At 52.3% G+C, this 15,013-nt stretch overlaps 2 protein-coding genes across 13 annotated transcripts; one reads left to right on the top strand and one right to left on the bottom strand.

Moving 5' to 3' along the window:
* Window positions 1-21: 21 nt before the first annotated feature.
* Window positions 22-12,211, bottom strand: BSCL2 (BSCL2 lipid droplet biogenesis associated, seipin). Of its 12 annotated transcripts, XM_025878881.2 has the most exons (13): window positions 12,094-12,204; window positions 11,744-11,852; window positions 9,760-9,879; window positions 7,912-8,228; window positions 6,075-6,156; window positions 2,515-2,658; window positions 1,535-1,669; window positions 1,277-1,374; window positions 1,004-1,145; window positions 808-874; window positions 561-641; window positions 381-461; window positions 22-239 (listed from the first exon to the last, which is right to left on the bottom strand). In XM_025878881.2, exons 3-13 carry the CDS (start codon window positions 9,844-9,846, stop codon window positions 97-99), a joined length of 1,377 nt encoding a protein of 458 aa, XP_025734666.1. In that variant the 5' UTR covers window positions 9,847-9,879; window positions 11,744-11,852; window positions 12,094-12,204; the 3' UTR covers window positions 22-96. The 12 variants fall into 12 exon arrangements, with proteins under 12 accessions (XP_025734666.1, XP_025734667.1, XP_025734664.1 ...); XM_025878882.2 differs by lacking the exon at window positions 11,744-11,852 and having other exon boundaries at window positions 12,094-12,211; XM_025878879.1 differs by lacking the exon at window positions 12,094-12,204 and having other exon boundaries at window positions 11,744-12,073.
* GNG3 (G protein subunit gamma 3) lies at window positions 10,134-11,803 on the top strand. The gene is made up of 3 exons (XM_025878890.2): window positions 10,134-10,482; window positions 10,899-10,998; window positions 11,276-11,803. The coding sequence occupies exons 2-3, from the start codon at window positions 10,900-10,902 to the stop codon at window positions 11,402-11,404; spliced, it is 228 nt and encodes a 75-aa protein (XP_025734675.1). The 5' UTR covers window positions 10,134-10,482; window position 10,899; the 3' UTR covers window positions 11,405-11,803.
* Window positions 12,212-15,013: the final 2,802 nt, after the last annotated feature.

Raw genomic sequence — 15,013 nt, 5'->3', positions numbered from 1 at the left:
TCAAGGAGTCAGGCAAGCAACTGGCATGAAAATAGTTTATTGGGGAAGGGGTCAGGTGAGAAAGGACTGGAATGTCAGGACTCTGCCCTGTTCTCTTCAGGAACTAGAGCAGGTGGGGCGCTGTCGGAGATTGCCCACAGAGGGTTCAGAGCTGCCCAGAGTCTCCGGGGCAAGGGCAGGGGCAGGGGCAGGCAGGTTGGCCTCCGTCAGCAAAGCCGCATCTTCCCAGGAGCCTGAACCTGGCCCAGAGGAGGGAGAAACAAAATCCCAAATGGGAAATTAAGCAACCAGGGGCTCTTCTCCCCCAACCAATATAATGTCCTCCCTTACGCCCATGCTGCCCCCACTCCACCAAGACCCGCACGCTGAGCGCCCCTCACCGTCACTGGCCTCTGGCTCCAGCTCCTCCTCTCCATTCAAGGGCCGCTGGTCTGCTTTCTCCTCCTCAGGGAGCTGACCCTCTGCAGCCACAGGGGGAAGGCAGAGGTCAGATGAGACGAGGCTGAAGGGGACAACTGAGGACTTGTGGGGAGGGCGGGTGGGCAGGCTGCGACACATACCTGCCCCCGGGGGATCTTCAGGGCTCTCGCAGTCCTCTGTGATGTCTGACAGCTGGGTTGACTCCTCCTGGCCTTGGGGCCCTGTGCCCCCAAAGTGGGTAGAGGACGGGGCAGGGCTACCGCGGCTGCACCCAGGCAGCGGGGCCAAGCTCACCTCCTCCAGCCTGCCCTCTGCCCCTCAGCCCCGCTGTGAGGGCCTAAAGCTTTATACTGGGTAACACAGGCGCTCCCCTCCCGTCCTGTCTACCTGGATGATGGGCAGAGATCCTTCGCTGCACTGCCTTCCGGGAACTGTCTCTTTTCCGGATGTTGACCTGTGCGGGAGAAAGGAGGGAGCCGAGAGTGTGATCTAGGCACTCGGGGCCCCAGCCCTGGCCACGCCCCAGCCCGCTCCTCAGTCAAAGAAGGATCACGAAGGGGAGGGGCAGGAGGTCCTTTGTGACCTGCAAAGAGAAGCGGTGTCGGGGCCAGATGCCCCCCCACACCCACTGCATGTAGCTGAAGAGCACGATGACGCTGAGGAAGGTGAAGTTGCTGGCGACGCCTATGAAGGCACAGGTCATCGGGAAGTTGTACAGCAGGTACCTGTGGCAGGTAGAGGGTGGCAGTTACCGGACAGCACTAGCCTCCTCACGTCCCAGAAATTATTTCTAGGAAAATGCAAGCTAGTTTCACTTAAGGACAGCTCCCGCGGGAGCTGCCAAGCGCTGCCTCACCTGAGCCCGGTGAAGTGGGCATGGATGCGGAGGTAGGCCCCGTACATCTGGATGCGCTTGCTGTGGATCTCGATGACCGCTCCGGTGGTCGGCACGTACTGTGGACGGGCGGGGAGGGTCAGGCCACGACCGATCCTTAGCAGCCCAATGTGAAGCCCCACTCCCAACATCTCCGTGGCTGACCGAGCCCAGAGGCTCCTCAGGCAGAACCCTGGGCTCATGGGGAGAGCGGTCTCTAGTCTTCCTTCACCCCCTTACCGAGTTCTCCCTGTATTCCGAGTAGAGCTCCACCTCCAGGAGCTGCTTCTGCTCTGCAAAGCCAAACAGCAGGAGGCTGGAGAAGACCAGCGTGTCAAGCATCTGGAGCAGGTCTGAGCGGTAATGCAACATCACCTGCCAGGGCCAGGAGGGAGAGGCTGGGGACAGGTACCCCCCGCCCCCGATTTCCACAGCCCTACCCACCCCTCAACTGAGGTTCCTGAGCGGTCTGTGAAGCCGGCTTCTTCCTCCGGTCCCCCGCTCCCTCCTTTTCACCTCCTACCACGCTCCCCCTACTACCCTTGGCCCAACCATTCCAGCTGCTTGAGTAACAGGCTGTCCTGCCTGACCATGTCTCCATTCCCCTCTTTGAAGAACCTGCACAGGTCAAGCCCCACACGGTCTCTGATCTTTCCCCCAAGCAGTTCTACCATCCAGAATGGACTAAGTTTCAGTGCACCACCTGAAATTTTCTCCATGTAGACATTCAGAGATTTGCTTCATCATGTGGCTCTGTTGATAATTCATGTAAGAATGGAATCGTAGTATTTATTGAAGACCCACTATGGGCTCATAAACACTGTACATTTCTTCATCGAATCCAAACTAGTCTTGCTACGGGACTATTACTAACATGCCCCGTAGGTAATGCTTTGTAACCAAGGGGTTAAAGAAGCTGTCTCTCAGCTAGTATTTTTCTTTCTCCCCGCCCACCCCCCAGTTGGTATGTTTCTGAGGATTCCAGATCTTTGGGGCCCTAAAGAACCCCATTTTGGCTCCACACTTCAGACTTTCCCCCAAAGCTGGACACGCTCATCAGATATATAGGGTGTCTGTCTGGCTTGGTAAACTGACTCCTCTTTCCTGTCCTGATGAGTCTGTGACCTCAGAGCTAGGACGTTTTCTCCTGAGGCCCTACCCAGATGTTCTGACATCGGCTGTCACCTCCGCACCCTCCCAGACAGGCCAGGAACACTTACGGAGCGCGAAGAAGTAGAGATGATTCGGCCACCTCTTGTGTAGCATGAAATGGTGACTAAGAACATGCCCAAATCTTGATTCACAGGGGACTCTGGAAGCTCAAGCTCTAAGGTAACGCGGTACGGCTGTCCATACATCAGCACCTGCCCAAGGTAGCCCCCATCTCTTTTCAAAAAATATATATATTTCAAATTGTACTGTCTCTGATCCATCTCCCCCCCTCCCTCCAAACACTGCCACCCCCCCATCCCTTGGCTAGCACAGCAGGCCGCTCAGTCTCTCATCCCAGGAAGGTGCTGCCCTCTTGTGGTGGCCGGGTCCCTCCCACTTCTGAGATCAGCAGTATCCTGTGACTTGGCTGAATCAGAGTCGCTCTGTTCTGAGAAAAGGCTGTGTCACTTTTTTTTTTTCTCCCAAAAGTGAACCGTCATGTTGCCAACTGGGCCATCTGTGACTCAGGCCTCTGTCCCCATGAGGCCATACCCCTGGGCCCAGCCTGCCTTCCCTTACGTTATTAATTAACCAAGTTGTAGCAGTGCGCACCAACTCCAAAGTCACCCTTCCCGGTCACCATCGCTGCAGATCAGCTTTGTCACTCCGGGTCCCTTACCTTGCTTCTGTTGATAGAACCCTGAGACTCGGGCGCCTGGGTGGCTCAGTTGGTTAAGCGACTGCCTTCGGCTCAGGTCATGATCCTGGAGCCCCGGGGTCGAGTCCCGCATCGGGCTCCCCGCTCAGCGGAGAGCCTGCTTCTCCCTCTGACCCTCCCCCCTCTCATGTGCTCTCTCTCTCTCTCCCATTCTCACTCTCTCAAAATAAAATGAATAAATCTTTAAAAAAAAAAAAAAAAGAAAAGAAAAGAAAGAACCCTGAGACTCCTAGTGGGAAGGCTTCTTCACTGGGATTAACCTCCAAAGGTTAAAGATTTGCCACGAAACATACCCTGGTTTTTCCTGACCATTGCTATATTCTTCTAATCCTTTATTCAATTATTCTTATATGAGCATGACCCTCCTCAGGGTGACACACAAGAATCACAGGGGCAAGAGTAAAGCTTTTGTTTTTAAACAGAGGGAATGGGGTTAAAAAAAAAAAAGCCCACAGTGAGCCACCCCCCAAATCCAGATATGGCTGCGGGTGCTCTGAGCACTATCACTAGGGTAAACAGTAGAAAACCACTGATTAAAGTCTTTTTTTGTACAGATTCTTAATTTCAGAATGAAGTTATCTGTTGAAAAAACGGATTCCATGAGATTCTAACCCCTGGAAGAGGCCAGATGAAGCCAGCTGCTTCACTGAGTTCATTGAAACATTTTTTTAAGGGGAGGGGAGGGCCACAGGGAGAGGGAGAGAGACGGTCTTAAGCAGGCTCCATGCTTATCACGAAGCCTGATGTGGGGCTCGATCTCTCAGGGCCCTTCTCAGGGTCATGACCTGGGCTGAAATCAAGAGCCAGATGCTTAACTGACTGAGTCACCCAGGGGCCCCTGAAACATTTTAATAGGTAGTTCTCTCAGTGGGTTGGAGGAAAATGGGGAGTGACTGCTAGCTAACGGGTGGGAGTTTCTTTTGGAGGTGACGAAAATGCTCTAAAATTAATTGGGGTGCTGGCTGCTCAACTCTGTGAATACACTAAAAACGACTGAACTATACATTTTTAGTGGGCGAATTGTTATGGTATGTGGGTTTTCTCTCAATAAAGCTGTTTTATGTAGGTTTTTAAACTAGTAATTCTGTCTAAACAAACATCATCTCCTCCAACAGGATCCACGGAATCAACCACCAGAAGCTTGTGAATGACTCCATGCCTTTGTTCACATCTGATGGGCAGGTTCTCCTTCTGTTCCCCCATTACCCACACAACGTCCACACCTCCTCACAAGGTCCACTTTGAGCCTCGCCATCTCCACAGTCTCACACTGATCCCTCAAATTCTTCAAATTCTTCTGAAATGCAGAAGCTGCGTCTTACACTTTGCTACCTAATGCAGCATATAGATTTCTCTACCAATCCTGTGAGCTCCTGGAAAGCAGGATCCCATCTTCTAGCAGTGTTACACATAAAATAGACATATTATTTCTTCTACTCCTTCCTTCCTAAGCGTTCACTGTAAATGGACAAAATGATCAACCTGCTTTAATTATCAGGAACGACCCTGATCGGAGTCCCTGATACTGGATCTCCCCTCACCCTTCATCGTTCCCTTCCTTCCTCATCCAGCAGCTTCACACCCAATTTTTAGGCTCCCTGAATCACCATTAGGATCTCTGCAACAGGCAGCCACACAATGGTAGGTACCATTTCAGGGGCAGACATATTGTAGTATGTGGCTGGACTGTAGCTTTATTTCTAGCTCCCTCTCAGCATAGTCTATTTATTATTATTTTTGGCCACAAAAGCACATCGAATCAGTATCTTCACAGAAGATTCTGTAATAATCTCCAAACTCCTTTTCTGAGTAGCTGGATTAAAATGATAAATCTCGGGGCGCCTGGGTGGCTCAGTCGGTTGAGCGTCCGACTCTTGATTTTGGCTCAGGTCATGATCTCAGGGTGGGGAGATCGAAGCCCCTTGTTGGGCTCCAGGCTGGGCGTGGAGCCTGCTTAGGATTCTCTCTCTTCGTTTGCTCCCCACACCTCAAATAAAAAGAATAAATAAAAGGATAAATCTCTGTCTTACAATATCCAGCCTTCCACGTCACTACGTCCATTTGGGACCCAATTCTTCAGACCTGGTAAGTCTTCTTGATGGTGTATGGCTACCTCCTGGTCAAGTGGAAGCGGTCACAGGACACACATAGCAGGCTATTCGTACTGCCAAACAAGGCCAGTCTAAACACCAATCCCAGAGGCCCCCAGATGCTACAGCTTACACTTCTCCCTTCAGTGACCATTTAGGTCTATCCTGTGTCAGGCAGTGTCCTCCCATGAACCACTTAAAAAAATTTTTTTTTCAGATGATTTAAACATTCTTAGTACGTGTGACCGCTGATTACTATGAATTACGTTGCTAATAACTCAAAAAACTCTGGTGAGCAAAAACGATGTGGCTGCTCCAATGGTCCTTTGAAGCATGCAGGGATCCTCCTCTCTTCTCAGAGCCTCCACCAGCTTGCCTATTATAAACAGATGCACTCCCATTCTGCATTTCCCAGGGCTTCCGGGTTCGCTGAAGTCCTACTGGCATCTGGCCCATTCCCTGGCACAGCACCCTCTGTAGTGGCAGATCACACAGATTTGTCAAGAGTTTCATAATTTCACATACAGGCTTTCAAAACTCTTGGGTGGATTCCATCCTCGTCCAGTGAAATAGCAGATTTAGGTTCACTGAGGTCTAAAACACATCTCCTGCCTGAAACAATCTGAGAAGGGCACTGCTAACATCTGCGGCAGGAAAGAATGATCCACACGGTTCAGACTTTTTTCTTTAACCTCCCTTTCCTTGAGAGCCTTCCTCTGAGTCTCTATTACTCAATCCCTGCTCGCCAGGTCTTTCTCAATCCCTCTGATTTCAAGTCTTCAAAGCGCTAATGAAACGTCTCTTCAGCTCCCATACTCACCCGATCACGTCCACCCTTAGCCAGCGAGACATTGGCAACAGGGAAGGAGCAGAGTAAGGAGGTGGAGGAATCACAGTCAGTCCTAGATGAGAATGGGGATGATACTCCACTAAGTTATAGAGTCTGCCTTACCTGTCCGTACACCTCCTTGGCCCCTAGAGCTCCCTCTTGTCCCCCATCCCTTCTTCCAGAACAGGTACCCTTCTCTCTGTCAGAGAGAGATGGAAAACAAATGCAGCCAGGAGATTCAAGGCACCTGAACAATTCTTTCATTCTCTTCTTGCTACTTTAGCTTATTTCCTCTCGTTAAGAGTGGAAATTCTTACACGGGACTCAATGAACACTTAAAGTTGCACAGTTTCAGATTGAAGTGTTTCTACAGACTCACTCGGGAAGCTTGATAAAAATGCATACTCCTGGGGGCACCTGGGCGGCTCAGTCGGTTAAGCTCCAACTCTTGATTTCGGCTCAGGTCATGATCTCAGGGTCTTCGTTCGGATCAAGTCCTGTGTTGGGCTCCCCACTGGGCATGGACTCTGCTTGGGATTCTCTCTCTCCCTCTGCCCCCCCACCTACTCACGGGCATGCACGCATGCTCTCTCTCTCTCAAAAACAAACAACAACAACAACAAAGCAGATTCCTGGGTCCCATCCCCAGATTCTGGGGCCTAGTTTGAGAAAATTCCTCCCAAGGAATCCAAAGATGGTCTTTTTTTTTTTTTTTTTAAACTTAAATATTTTATTTATCTGAGAGTGAGAAAGGGAGAGGGAGAAGCAGGTGTCCTGCTGAGCGAAGAGCCTGACATGGGGCTCAATCCCGAGACTCCAGGATCATGACCTGAGCCGAAGGCAGACACTTGACTGAGCCACCCAGGTGCCCCCACAGATGGTCTTTAAGAGGCTCACAAATCTCAACTTGTAAGCAAAATTACACATGGGCGTGCATTTATGCGTGTGTGTGTGTGTGTGTATACATACACACACACACACATTTTAGTAAGCTCTACGTCCAACATGGGTCTTGAATTCACGACCCTGAGATCAAGAGTCAGAGTCATGTGCCCTACCAACTGAGCCAGACAGGTGCCCCCGTGCATACATGTTTTTACAGCAGAAGGGCAGAAGTTTTCATGAGATCATGCCTCCTAAAAGTTTAAGTAGCTGTGACTTAAGAAAGTACAATTCATGATCAGAGATTGAAGACAGGAAAAAAAAAAAAAAGGACTTTGGACCATTGATAACAATGCCCCTATCAGCATCCCTTGATTGGTCCTACTGCCACCGTTAAGAGAAAGGGAGAGAATTTGGCAAGGTCTGTAAAATCAGAAGGAACTGAGGCCCCAGGTGAGAAGCAGGACTCTGGGACTTTATGTACCCTCTCACCTTATGTTTCCATAATCTCTATTGTGCGGGTTTATCGGGAGTGGGAGAAAGTCATGTACAAGGCAACTTGCTGCTTTCCTAATACCTTTTCTACCGAAGGCCAAGTTAGTTCTGAGATGACCCAAGGGATCTGGCTGGTTAAGAGGTCTACAGCAGCCCTGAGCGAGATCTGACCCAACGCAAACAGAACTGATCCTCACAGTGACAGTCTAGAAGGGGAATTTTCTTCTTCTTTTTATCAAATTTCAGTAACCAGAGGTAGAACGAGGACCTTAGAGCCCTACCAACCCAGAACTTCCTCAGCCTTGGGCTGTGAAAGGTAAGAAGTCATATAAACACAGAGGGCTCAAATTTTCTCCTCTGGAAATGAGGGGGGTTGAACTGAGTAAGCTCTAAGGCCCTGACAGCAATTCTCTCAAAGAATCCCTCTACTTTGGTAGAAGACCCCTCTCACCTGTAGTAGAAATGCACGGGGCTGAGGTGGCTGACTGTGGGCATGTAGGAATAGTAGAAGGAGCCATAGAGGAAGACAGATACCCAGAGCAGGAGCAGGATGGTACAGAAGAGCACCCCAAACTGTAGCAGCAGCTTGCGGGCACGACCTGCCAAGATGTGGCCCACCTCCTGGGCCCACAGTAAGGCCGGGACTGGTGGGTCATTGACCATGGCAGGGAGTACAGAGTGTCTGGCCCCAGGTTCAGGCCTTGAGTTCCTAGCTGCTCTGCCACCTGGACGCCACCCTTGGCCATGGGATGAAGCAGCTGGTGGTTCCTGGAAAAAGACAGAGAGGGGGGAAGAATGGCTCTTTTCCCAGGGAAGGGGGAGACTAAAACTGGACGGGCTTTGAGGAACCAGAGATCGCCAAACCCAGCCAAATCTTTGTTTCATGTGGCTTTTCTCCAGATGACTGCGTTTCTCCACCAGTTGCCCCTTCCCTTTTCCTTCACTGTGCTTTCTTCGGCCCCGCCGCCCCAACAACTCAGCTGAACTTGGCTTGTGGACACCTGAGGCAGGCCACCTTGATACTCATTCACAACAACATATAAAATACAGAGGCTGAGCACCTTAAAGGGCTTTTACACACATGACGACACCGAGTCCACACCGCCAGCTGGCTGCACCGAGGGAATGCGCGACTGGCCTAGGGTCGTACCGCCGCACTCAAAGCCGGCGGCCTAAGCGCGGCCACAAGCGCCTCCCGAGTTTCTCCTCTTCTCCCAGAGCTGCGCTCGCTCCCCGACAACAGGGCCGCGCCCGACGCCGGGCAGGGCGTCCTGCTGCCAACGGCCGCCCCCCCGCCAGCACCCCCTCCGGCTGGCGGTGGGCGCGGCGTCCGGAGCCCCCACCTAACCGCGCCAGCAGGGAAACGTGCACGCCAGCCGCCGCGGTTCTGCAGACTCACCAGCTCGCGGGCTGCTGAGGCAACGGCGAGAAGGGACTTCCGCCTCCCGCGGAAGCCCCGCCCCCTTTCGCCGGCCGCCTTTGTGGCTTGGGGGCGGGACCTCATTCCAGGGCGGGGCCCGGCGCAAGGGGCGGGGCCTGCCGGGCGGCAGGTTTCCCACCTCGGCGCGCTGCGTACGGTCCCTCCCTACCGTCCCTTTCCCAGACCCAAGAGGACCCGCGCCTCCCCCCAGGCCTCAAGATAGGCCCCAGGGCACGCTATGAGTCAGCAGCATCCCCCTCAGCCTGCCCCTCGAGGCCGCAATCCGGGCCCTCCACCCACACCTTCACCACCAGCCATTTAAACCCCCGCAAAGGGGGAGAAGGGCGGGCATCCAGCTGGCGCTGGTTTCTATCTCCTACAGCTCCTTGGACCCGTGGGCGTCCAAGGCAGAGGGCATCGCTGACCGGCTGGCTGGCCCCTATCACAAGAGTGACAGCATTTCAGCTCCCTGTTTTGTCTCCAGCATTTAGAATGTGATCGACCTCCTCTGAGCCTAACTGGACTCTCCCTCGGAATCCCCGCAGCGCGTTATGTACACTAGATTTTGGCAGACGGTACCTTCTATTTTGTATATGACTATTCACCCCAAATAAGATCTCTCAGGGGGTAAGATTAATATTGTGTACATCTTCGCATTCCACACAGCACCAAGCACAACCCTGCAGGCCTGGGATGTAATCTCTCAAACAAATACCCACACTCCAAAACCCACCCTGGGAGCTCATCTATTTCAAGAAACATCCAAAGACTTTCCCCACAGTGCCCCCTACCTCTTCTTTGTCCGATTCTTTGATCTGGTATCTGCACACCTCTTTTCCCCCAGCTTCTCCTTGTTCTTTAGGCATCTTCCTGACGTACCTTGTTGCCCCTGGATCTTCCACTCGAGTCACTTGTGGCTAGAACATGAAGTGGTTGGTGATCTAGAAGCTGATACCTGTAGCTCATCACATTTTCCTGGTTATAGGGAATGGAGGGTCCCTGGGAAAGTAAAGAAGATTCAGGTGCTACATGCTATGTCAGAACGGGGGGAGGAGGGAGGAGGGGGGTGACTGCCCAGCTGATGTCAGATTTTCAAATGAGCAGGGTCCCCCGCAACCAGTAGACTCCACTGCAGGCGATGTCACAGGTCCAGACCACCCCACTTAAGGCGGGGGGGGGGGGAGTCGGCCTGGACCTCAGCTCCTTCCAGCTCCGTCCTAGTCCGGATTCAGAATGCCTGCAATGGGGGAAGGGCATCCAGTGAGACAGTTCACAGTGGGGGTGTGCGTAGGGGCTGCAGACAGCAGCCAGGCTCCCCCACTGGCCGGCAGTTGGTATGCTCCAGGATCTGAGCAGCTCCTTCTAGCATCCTTCATCCTTCAGGTACCAGCGTCTGGGCAGTGCTTGAGCTGCAGGAACTGGGACCAGCCCCCGACAGACCTCTGACCTGACCTCCCCAGTGGACTTCTTTGTATTAGCTGCTTCTGCTGCTGCAGCAGATACTTTCAGCTGCAACTCCCTGCAAGGTGGGGCACCCATCTCAGGCAGGTTTTGTGCACCCCACTGACTACTCCCCAGGGCTGCTGCTGCCTGTGGCCTCAGGTGAGTAGGGAAGATCCTGCTTTTCTTCCCCCTGGGGCTCAAGGGGGCCAGGGGGTGTTATGTGTCCTCATCAGGGCGGGGCTTTTTCTGGCTGACGCTTTCAAAGCTGGGAACACACATGGCTGGAAGGGCTGAAAAGCCTTATATCATTTTTATGCCTAATGATCTGTGGCCCAGGCCATGTGGGAGTTTGGGGGGCATTTCATCCCACCCTCTCCATTTCCTTAGCCCAGGAAGACGGGGATGGGCAAGGCCACTGGAAGATGAGGGTAAGAGGAACAATATATTGGGGTATATGATCCCAGTCTTGTAAAGACTGATGAAAAAGGAGCACGGGGGGGGGTGTCTTCAGATGAGATTATGCAGCCCCTCACCCCCCCACATCATGCTCTGAGCTATCCGTCTCTTTTATCCAGGATGAAAGGGGAGACCCCTGTGAACAGCACTATGAGTATTGGGCAAGCCCGCAAGATGGTGGAACAGCTTAAGATTGAAGCCAGCTTGTGCCGGATAAAGGTGGGCGGACCCTGGGTCCCATTAGTTGGCCCAGTTGTGCTGTAGGTCCCCAAATCTCAGGTTAAGAGATGTTTTCTTTCCTGGACTCCCTGCGATCAGGGGAGGAGTCTCTGGCTCTGTAAGGACAGCTGTCCCCTGGCTTCTGTGGGGGGATGAGGGAAGAGAATACTGTCTTAAAGAAGCCCTAGAGATGGCAAAAGATAACCCATTTGGGGAGGGAGGCTGCAGTCCCTCTCAGGGGATCTGGCTAACAATTCCCCTCCTGGCTGTGCCCCAGGTGTCCAAGGCAGCAGCAGACTTGATGACTTACTGTGATGCCCACGCCTGTGAGGATCCCCTCATCACCCCTGTGCCCACTTCGGAGAACCCCTTCCGGGAGAAGAAGTTCTTCTGTGCCCTCCTCTGAGTTGCCCTGTCCCTCGGCACAAGCTCTGAACCTTTCCCTCTCCTAGGCCCTTCCTTAGGTCAGTAACTGTCGTGAGCCCCTGAGGGTCCCTGCATCCCATCCCTAGCCCTTGTCCAACCCCATGAGGTTATCTGAAGCACAAAGCTCTCCTTCACCATCTGTCGACCCCATTTCCTCGCCCACTGCGGCGGACCCCAAGTACCCCCTGACCCAGGGCCCCCCCTTAGCTCCATCCCCAGAAGGGCCGTTCAGACTCTGCCAGCGTCCTGCCGGCTTCTCTCTGTGACCCGCTCAGACAATGGAGAGAGGGATGGGCCGGGGGCTTGCTCTCAGTCTCACCTGGAGCTATGAGAAGGGTAAAGCCATTTGAAGAATAAAGTCATCCAGAGTCTCAGAGGACAGCTCCTGTGTTAAGCGTTCTTGGGGAGAGGATCATCAGTCTGTAGATCTGGGAGTGTGTGCGGCAGGTGAAAGGCTTGCCAGACCCCAAGAATAGGGCCAGTCAAATCAGGTTAGACATTGTCTAGGATCGGAGATCGCCGGGATTGGGGGGATGGCGGGCGCGAGAGGGCGTCTCAAGTGGAAGAATTAAGTTACAACAGACACTCAGAGGCTACGGAGAGCACTCACACACACACGCACGCACGCGCGCGCGAAAGCACTGAACACAAGTGAAAATGAAAACAGACCGAACAGGGTTGATCTAGGGAGGGATTCCGAGGGTAGTCGCAGCCGAGGAACTCTGGAACGGAGGGGAGGAGCTCGGCTCCAGTTCCTGCGAAGGGGCCGGTTTTACTTCTAAGATGGCCGCGCCCACAGCGGGTGCCTTTCCAAGATGGCCACCGCCATGGGACCAGCGCCAATATGGCAGCCCCACGTCACTGGGTTTCGCCGTACAGGGCTTCCGAGCTAGTCCCATATTTAAAATGGCGGCCCCAGGCAGCCAGAGTTCTCAATTGGTCTCTTGTGTGCTCCTCTGGTCTCAAAATGGCTGCCCCTGCCCTTGCCAAGTCGATGCCCATTCCTACCCACCCCGGAGTCTGAAAGTCGAGGTCCCCCCCGATCCAGGTGATGGCACACGGGTGGCTCTAAGCAAAGATCATGGGACAAGAGGACCCTTGCAAGCCCAGCGTAGCAGGCGCTGGTCGCATGGATCTTGCGAGGGAATCTAGGTTCTACAGCTTGCCAAGCAGAGGCTCCCTTTGGGGTGTAAACAGAAGTGTGCGGCCAGTGTCCGGCGCTGTTCCTCGGTCGCCTCCTGGTCTCCCTAGGAGCTGGATAAGCCCAAAATTGTTTCAGTTTGGGTTTCCTGGTAGGGCTTGCTGTGTTCCCATTTCTCCCTCAGGCCCACTCTGTCACATCCGCCAGAAGCAACGTCCCCGCCCCTACTGTGCCTACCAATCTTCGTAGTGGTCCCAGCTTGCCATCTGGCCAGAAGCCAAAACCAAGGCTTAATGTCTCACGAGCGCCTCCCAGACTCAGACTTGGCGGCGGTTTACAAGCCTGGGATGCTTTTCTAGAAGGCTTTTCCTTCCAAGGGTGAACATATGGAGGTGGGACCGGGGCCAAGGCAGGGAAGGTAACAACAGTCCCAGGGTGTCTGCTCCTCATGCATTATCAACATACCCCAAATTCAGGGATAGATCCCTCCTGGGGGAAGCCCAGGCCAGCTTCTCTTTTATGTTGGGATACACTTTGGGCGGGGCACGTGGGTGATTCAGTTGATTAAGTGTGTGTCTTCAGCTCAGGTCGTTGATCCCAGGGTCCTAGGATGGAGACCCACGTCGGGCTCCCTGCTGAGGGGGCTTCTCCCTCTCCCGCTTCCCCTGCTTGTGGTCTGTCAAATAAATAAATAAAATCTTAAAAAAAAAAAAATACACTCTTGCGGGGGGCGGGGGAAGGAGCCACACAGCAGTAATATGAGGTATTAGGGATAGCCATCACCCCCAGTTTCCCCACATCTTTGCACAGGAGAAAGCAAGGGGAGAGGAATGCAGAGAGGAAACCAAAGGAATAAAGGGCATTCTACCAGGAATTGAACTTAGTCTTCTATGGATGTCTCCACAGGTCTAGGGACACCCAACGAACTTGGGGCATTTTCAGGAACAGCAGCTTTCCAGCTGTTGATGAATTTCTGAGCCCTAACAGGTCCTGAACGTCATCTACCTACCTCATCCTAGAGATGAAGAAACAGAGAAAGTAACCTGGTTGCCCTCTTGAAGTGGGGGCCTACCCCCATTCTGTTCAGGAGTCCCCATTAGTTCCTTCTTGGTGTTTCATCAAAATTCCTTAACGGATGGTTTGTTCTTTTTTATCCTTTTAAAGACTGATTTATTTATTCTTGGGGGGGAGGGGCAGAGGGAGAGAATCCCAAGCAGATTCTCTGCTGAGCGCAGGGGGCGGGGGGGGGGGGGGGGGGGGGGGCGGGGGCCGGGGGGACTTGGTCTCATCAGATCATGACCTGAGCTGAAATCAAAGGACTGAGCCACCTGGGTGCCCCAGGATCAAGTCTATTTTAATCCCTGCATCCTTAAAGTGTCTGGCACATAGCTGGCATGCAAATATTTAACGAATGATTGTACTATACATGCTTAAATAGCAAACAATACAGAGCAGACACTAAGAACCTCTTTTTCTACTGCATCACAGTGTTGGGCGAATGCCAGGACAGTAAATGAAAATTTCCCTATCAGCTCAGACTTGGTAAAAAGCCAGAAAAGTAGTGCTCAATAAATGTAATCTTGACATTAGTTGTTTTGTTTTTTAAGCCTCTGCTCAGTTTTTCTGCGCAATTTTCATACTCATCAAATTGGGGGTGAATGGTTGCAGCCCTATTTGGGCACAAAGGGGGCTTAAGAGGTTACCAGATGGGTGGCTCAGTCAGTTAAGCACCTGCCTTCGGCTCAGGTCACGATCTTAGGGTCCTGGGATCCAGTTCTGCATCCGCTCCCTGCTCAGCAGTCTGTTTCTCCGTTTCTCCACCTCCCCCACTTGTGTGCACGCTCATGCTTTCTCACACAAAGATAAACAAAAAATCTTAAAAAAAAAAAAAAAAGATTAATTAGCTCTAAAACTGACTTTAGGATGCCTGGGTGGCTCAGTTGGTTAAGCGACTGCCTTCAGCTCAGGTCATGATCCTGGAGTCCCACGATCAAGTCCTGCATCGGGCTAACTACTCGGCGGGGAGTCTGCTTCTCCTTCTGACTCTCCCCCATCTCATGCTCTCAGTCTCTCAAATAAATAAAATCTTAAAAAACTTAAAAAAAATAAAATAAAACTGACTTTAAATATTCCAGAGAATGGGCAAACACTGAAATCAAGGATAGCCTCTACCTATACAAAGCTGTAAGCTCCCGGGGTCTGAATCTGTGTCCCACACAGAGAGGAGTTAGAGCAGGATCTGTATCTTTTATATCACTATCTTTCAACACACTGCTTGTGAGCCTGTGGCATCTCAGCCTTAGTAAGTGCCTGACCATTTATTAGAAATTACAGTTAGGATCAGTTCAGGGCTGGCAACACAACAGTGCTTTTGTTAAAGTTACCTTCTCACTCTCCAAATTTACTATGAAGTAACCCCCATCAACCATCTTCCATGGAGTACGGCTT

Source organism: Callorhinus ursinus, unplaced genomic scaffold (genome assembly GCF_003265705.2).
Source record: "Callorhinus ursinus isolate GAN/ISIS: 27379988/994484 unplaced genomic scaffold, GSC_fseal_2.0 scaffold51, whole genome shotgun sequence".
Classification (NCBI taxonomy): domain Eukaryota; kingdom Metazoa; phylum Chordata; class Mammalia; order Carnivora; family Otariidae; genus Callorhinus; species Callorhinus ursinus.
The sequence above is the reverse complement of the archived record's forward strand: the minus strand, read 5'-3'. Positions and strand labels throughout refer to the sequence as shown.

Coding starts and splice junctions, on each gene's coding strand:
- BSCL2 (XM_025878877.2), bottom strand. CDS start 8,964: ATGAGGTCCCGCCCCCAAGCCACAAAGGCGGCCGGCGAAAGGGGGCGG. Junction 8,229..8,859: donor CCTCAGCAGCCCGCGAGCTG/GTGAGTCTGCAG, acceptor GTCTTTTTCCAG/GAACCACCAGCTGCTTCATC. Junction 462..560: donor TGAAGATCCCCCGGGGGCAG/GTATGTGTCGCA, acceptor CTGTGGCTGCAG/AGGGTCAGCTCCCTGAGGAG.
- GNG3 (XM_025878890.2), top strand. CDS start 10,900: ATGAAAGGGGAGACCCCTGTGAACAGCACTATGAGTATTGGGCAAGCC. Junction 10,999..11,275: donor CCAGCTTGTGCCGGATAAAG/GTGGGCGGACCC, acceptor GCTGTGCCCCAG/GTGTCCAAGGCAGCAGCAGA.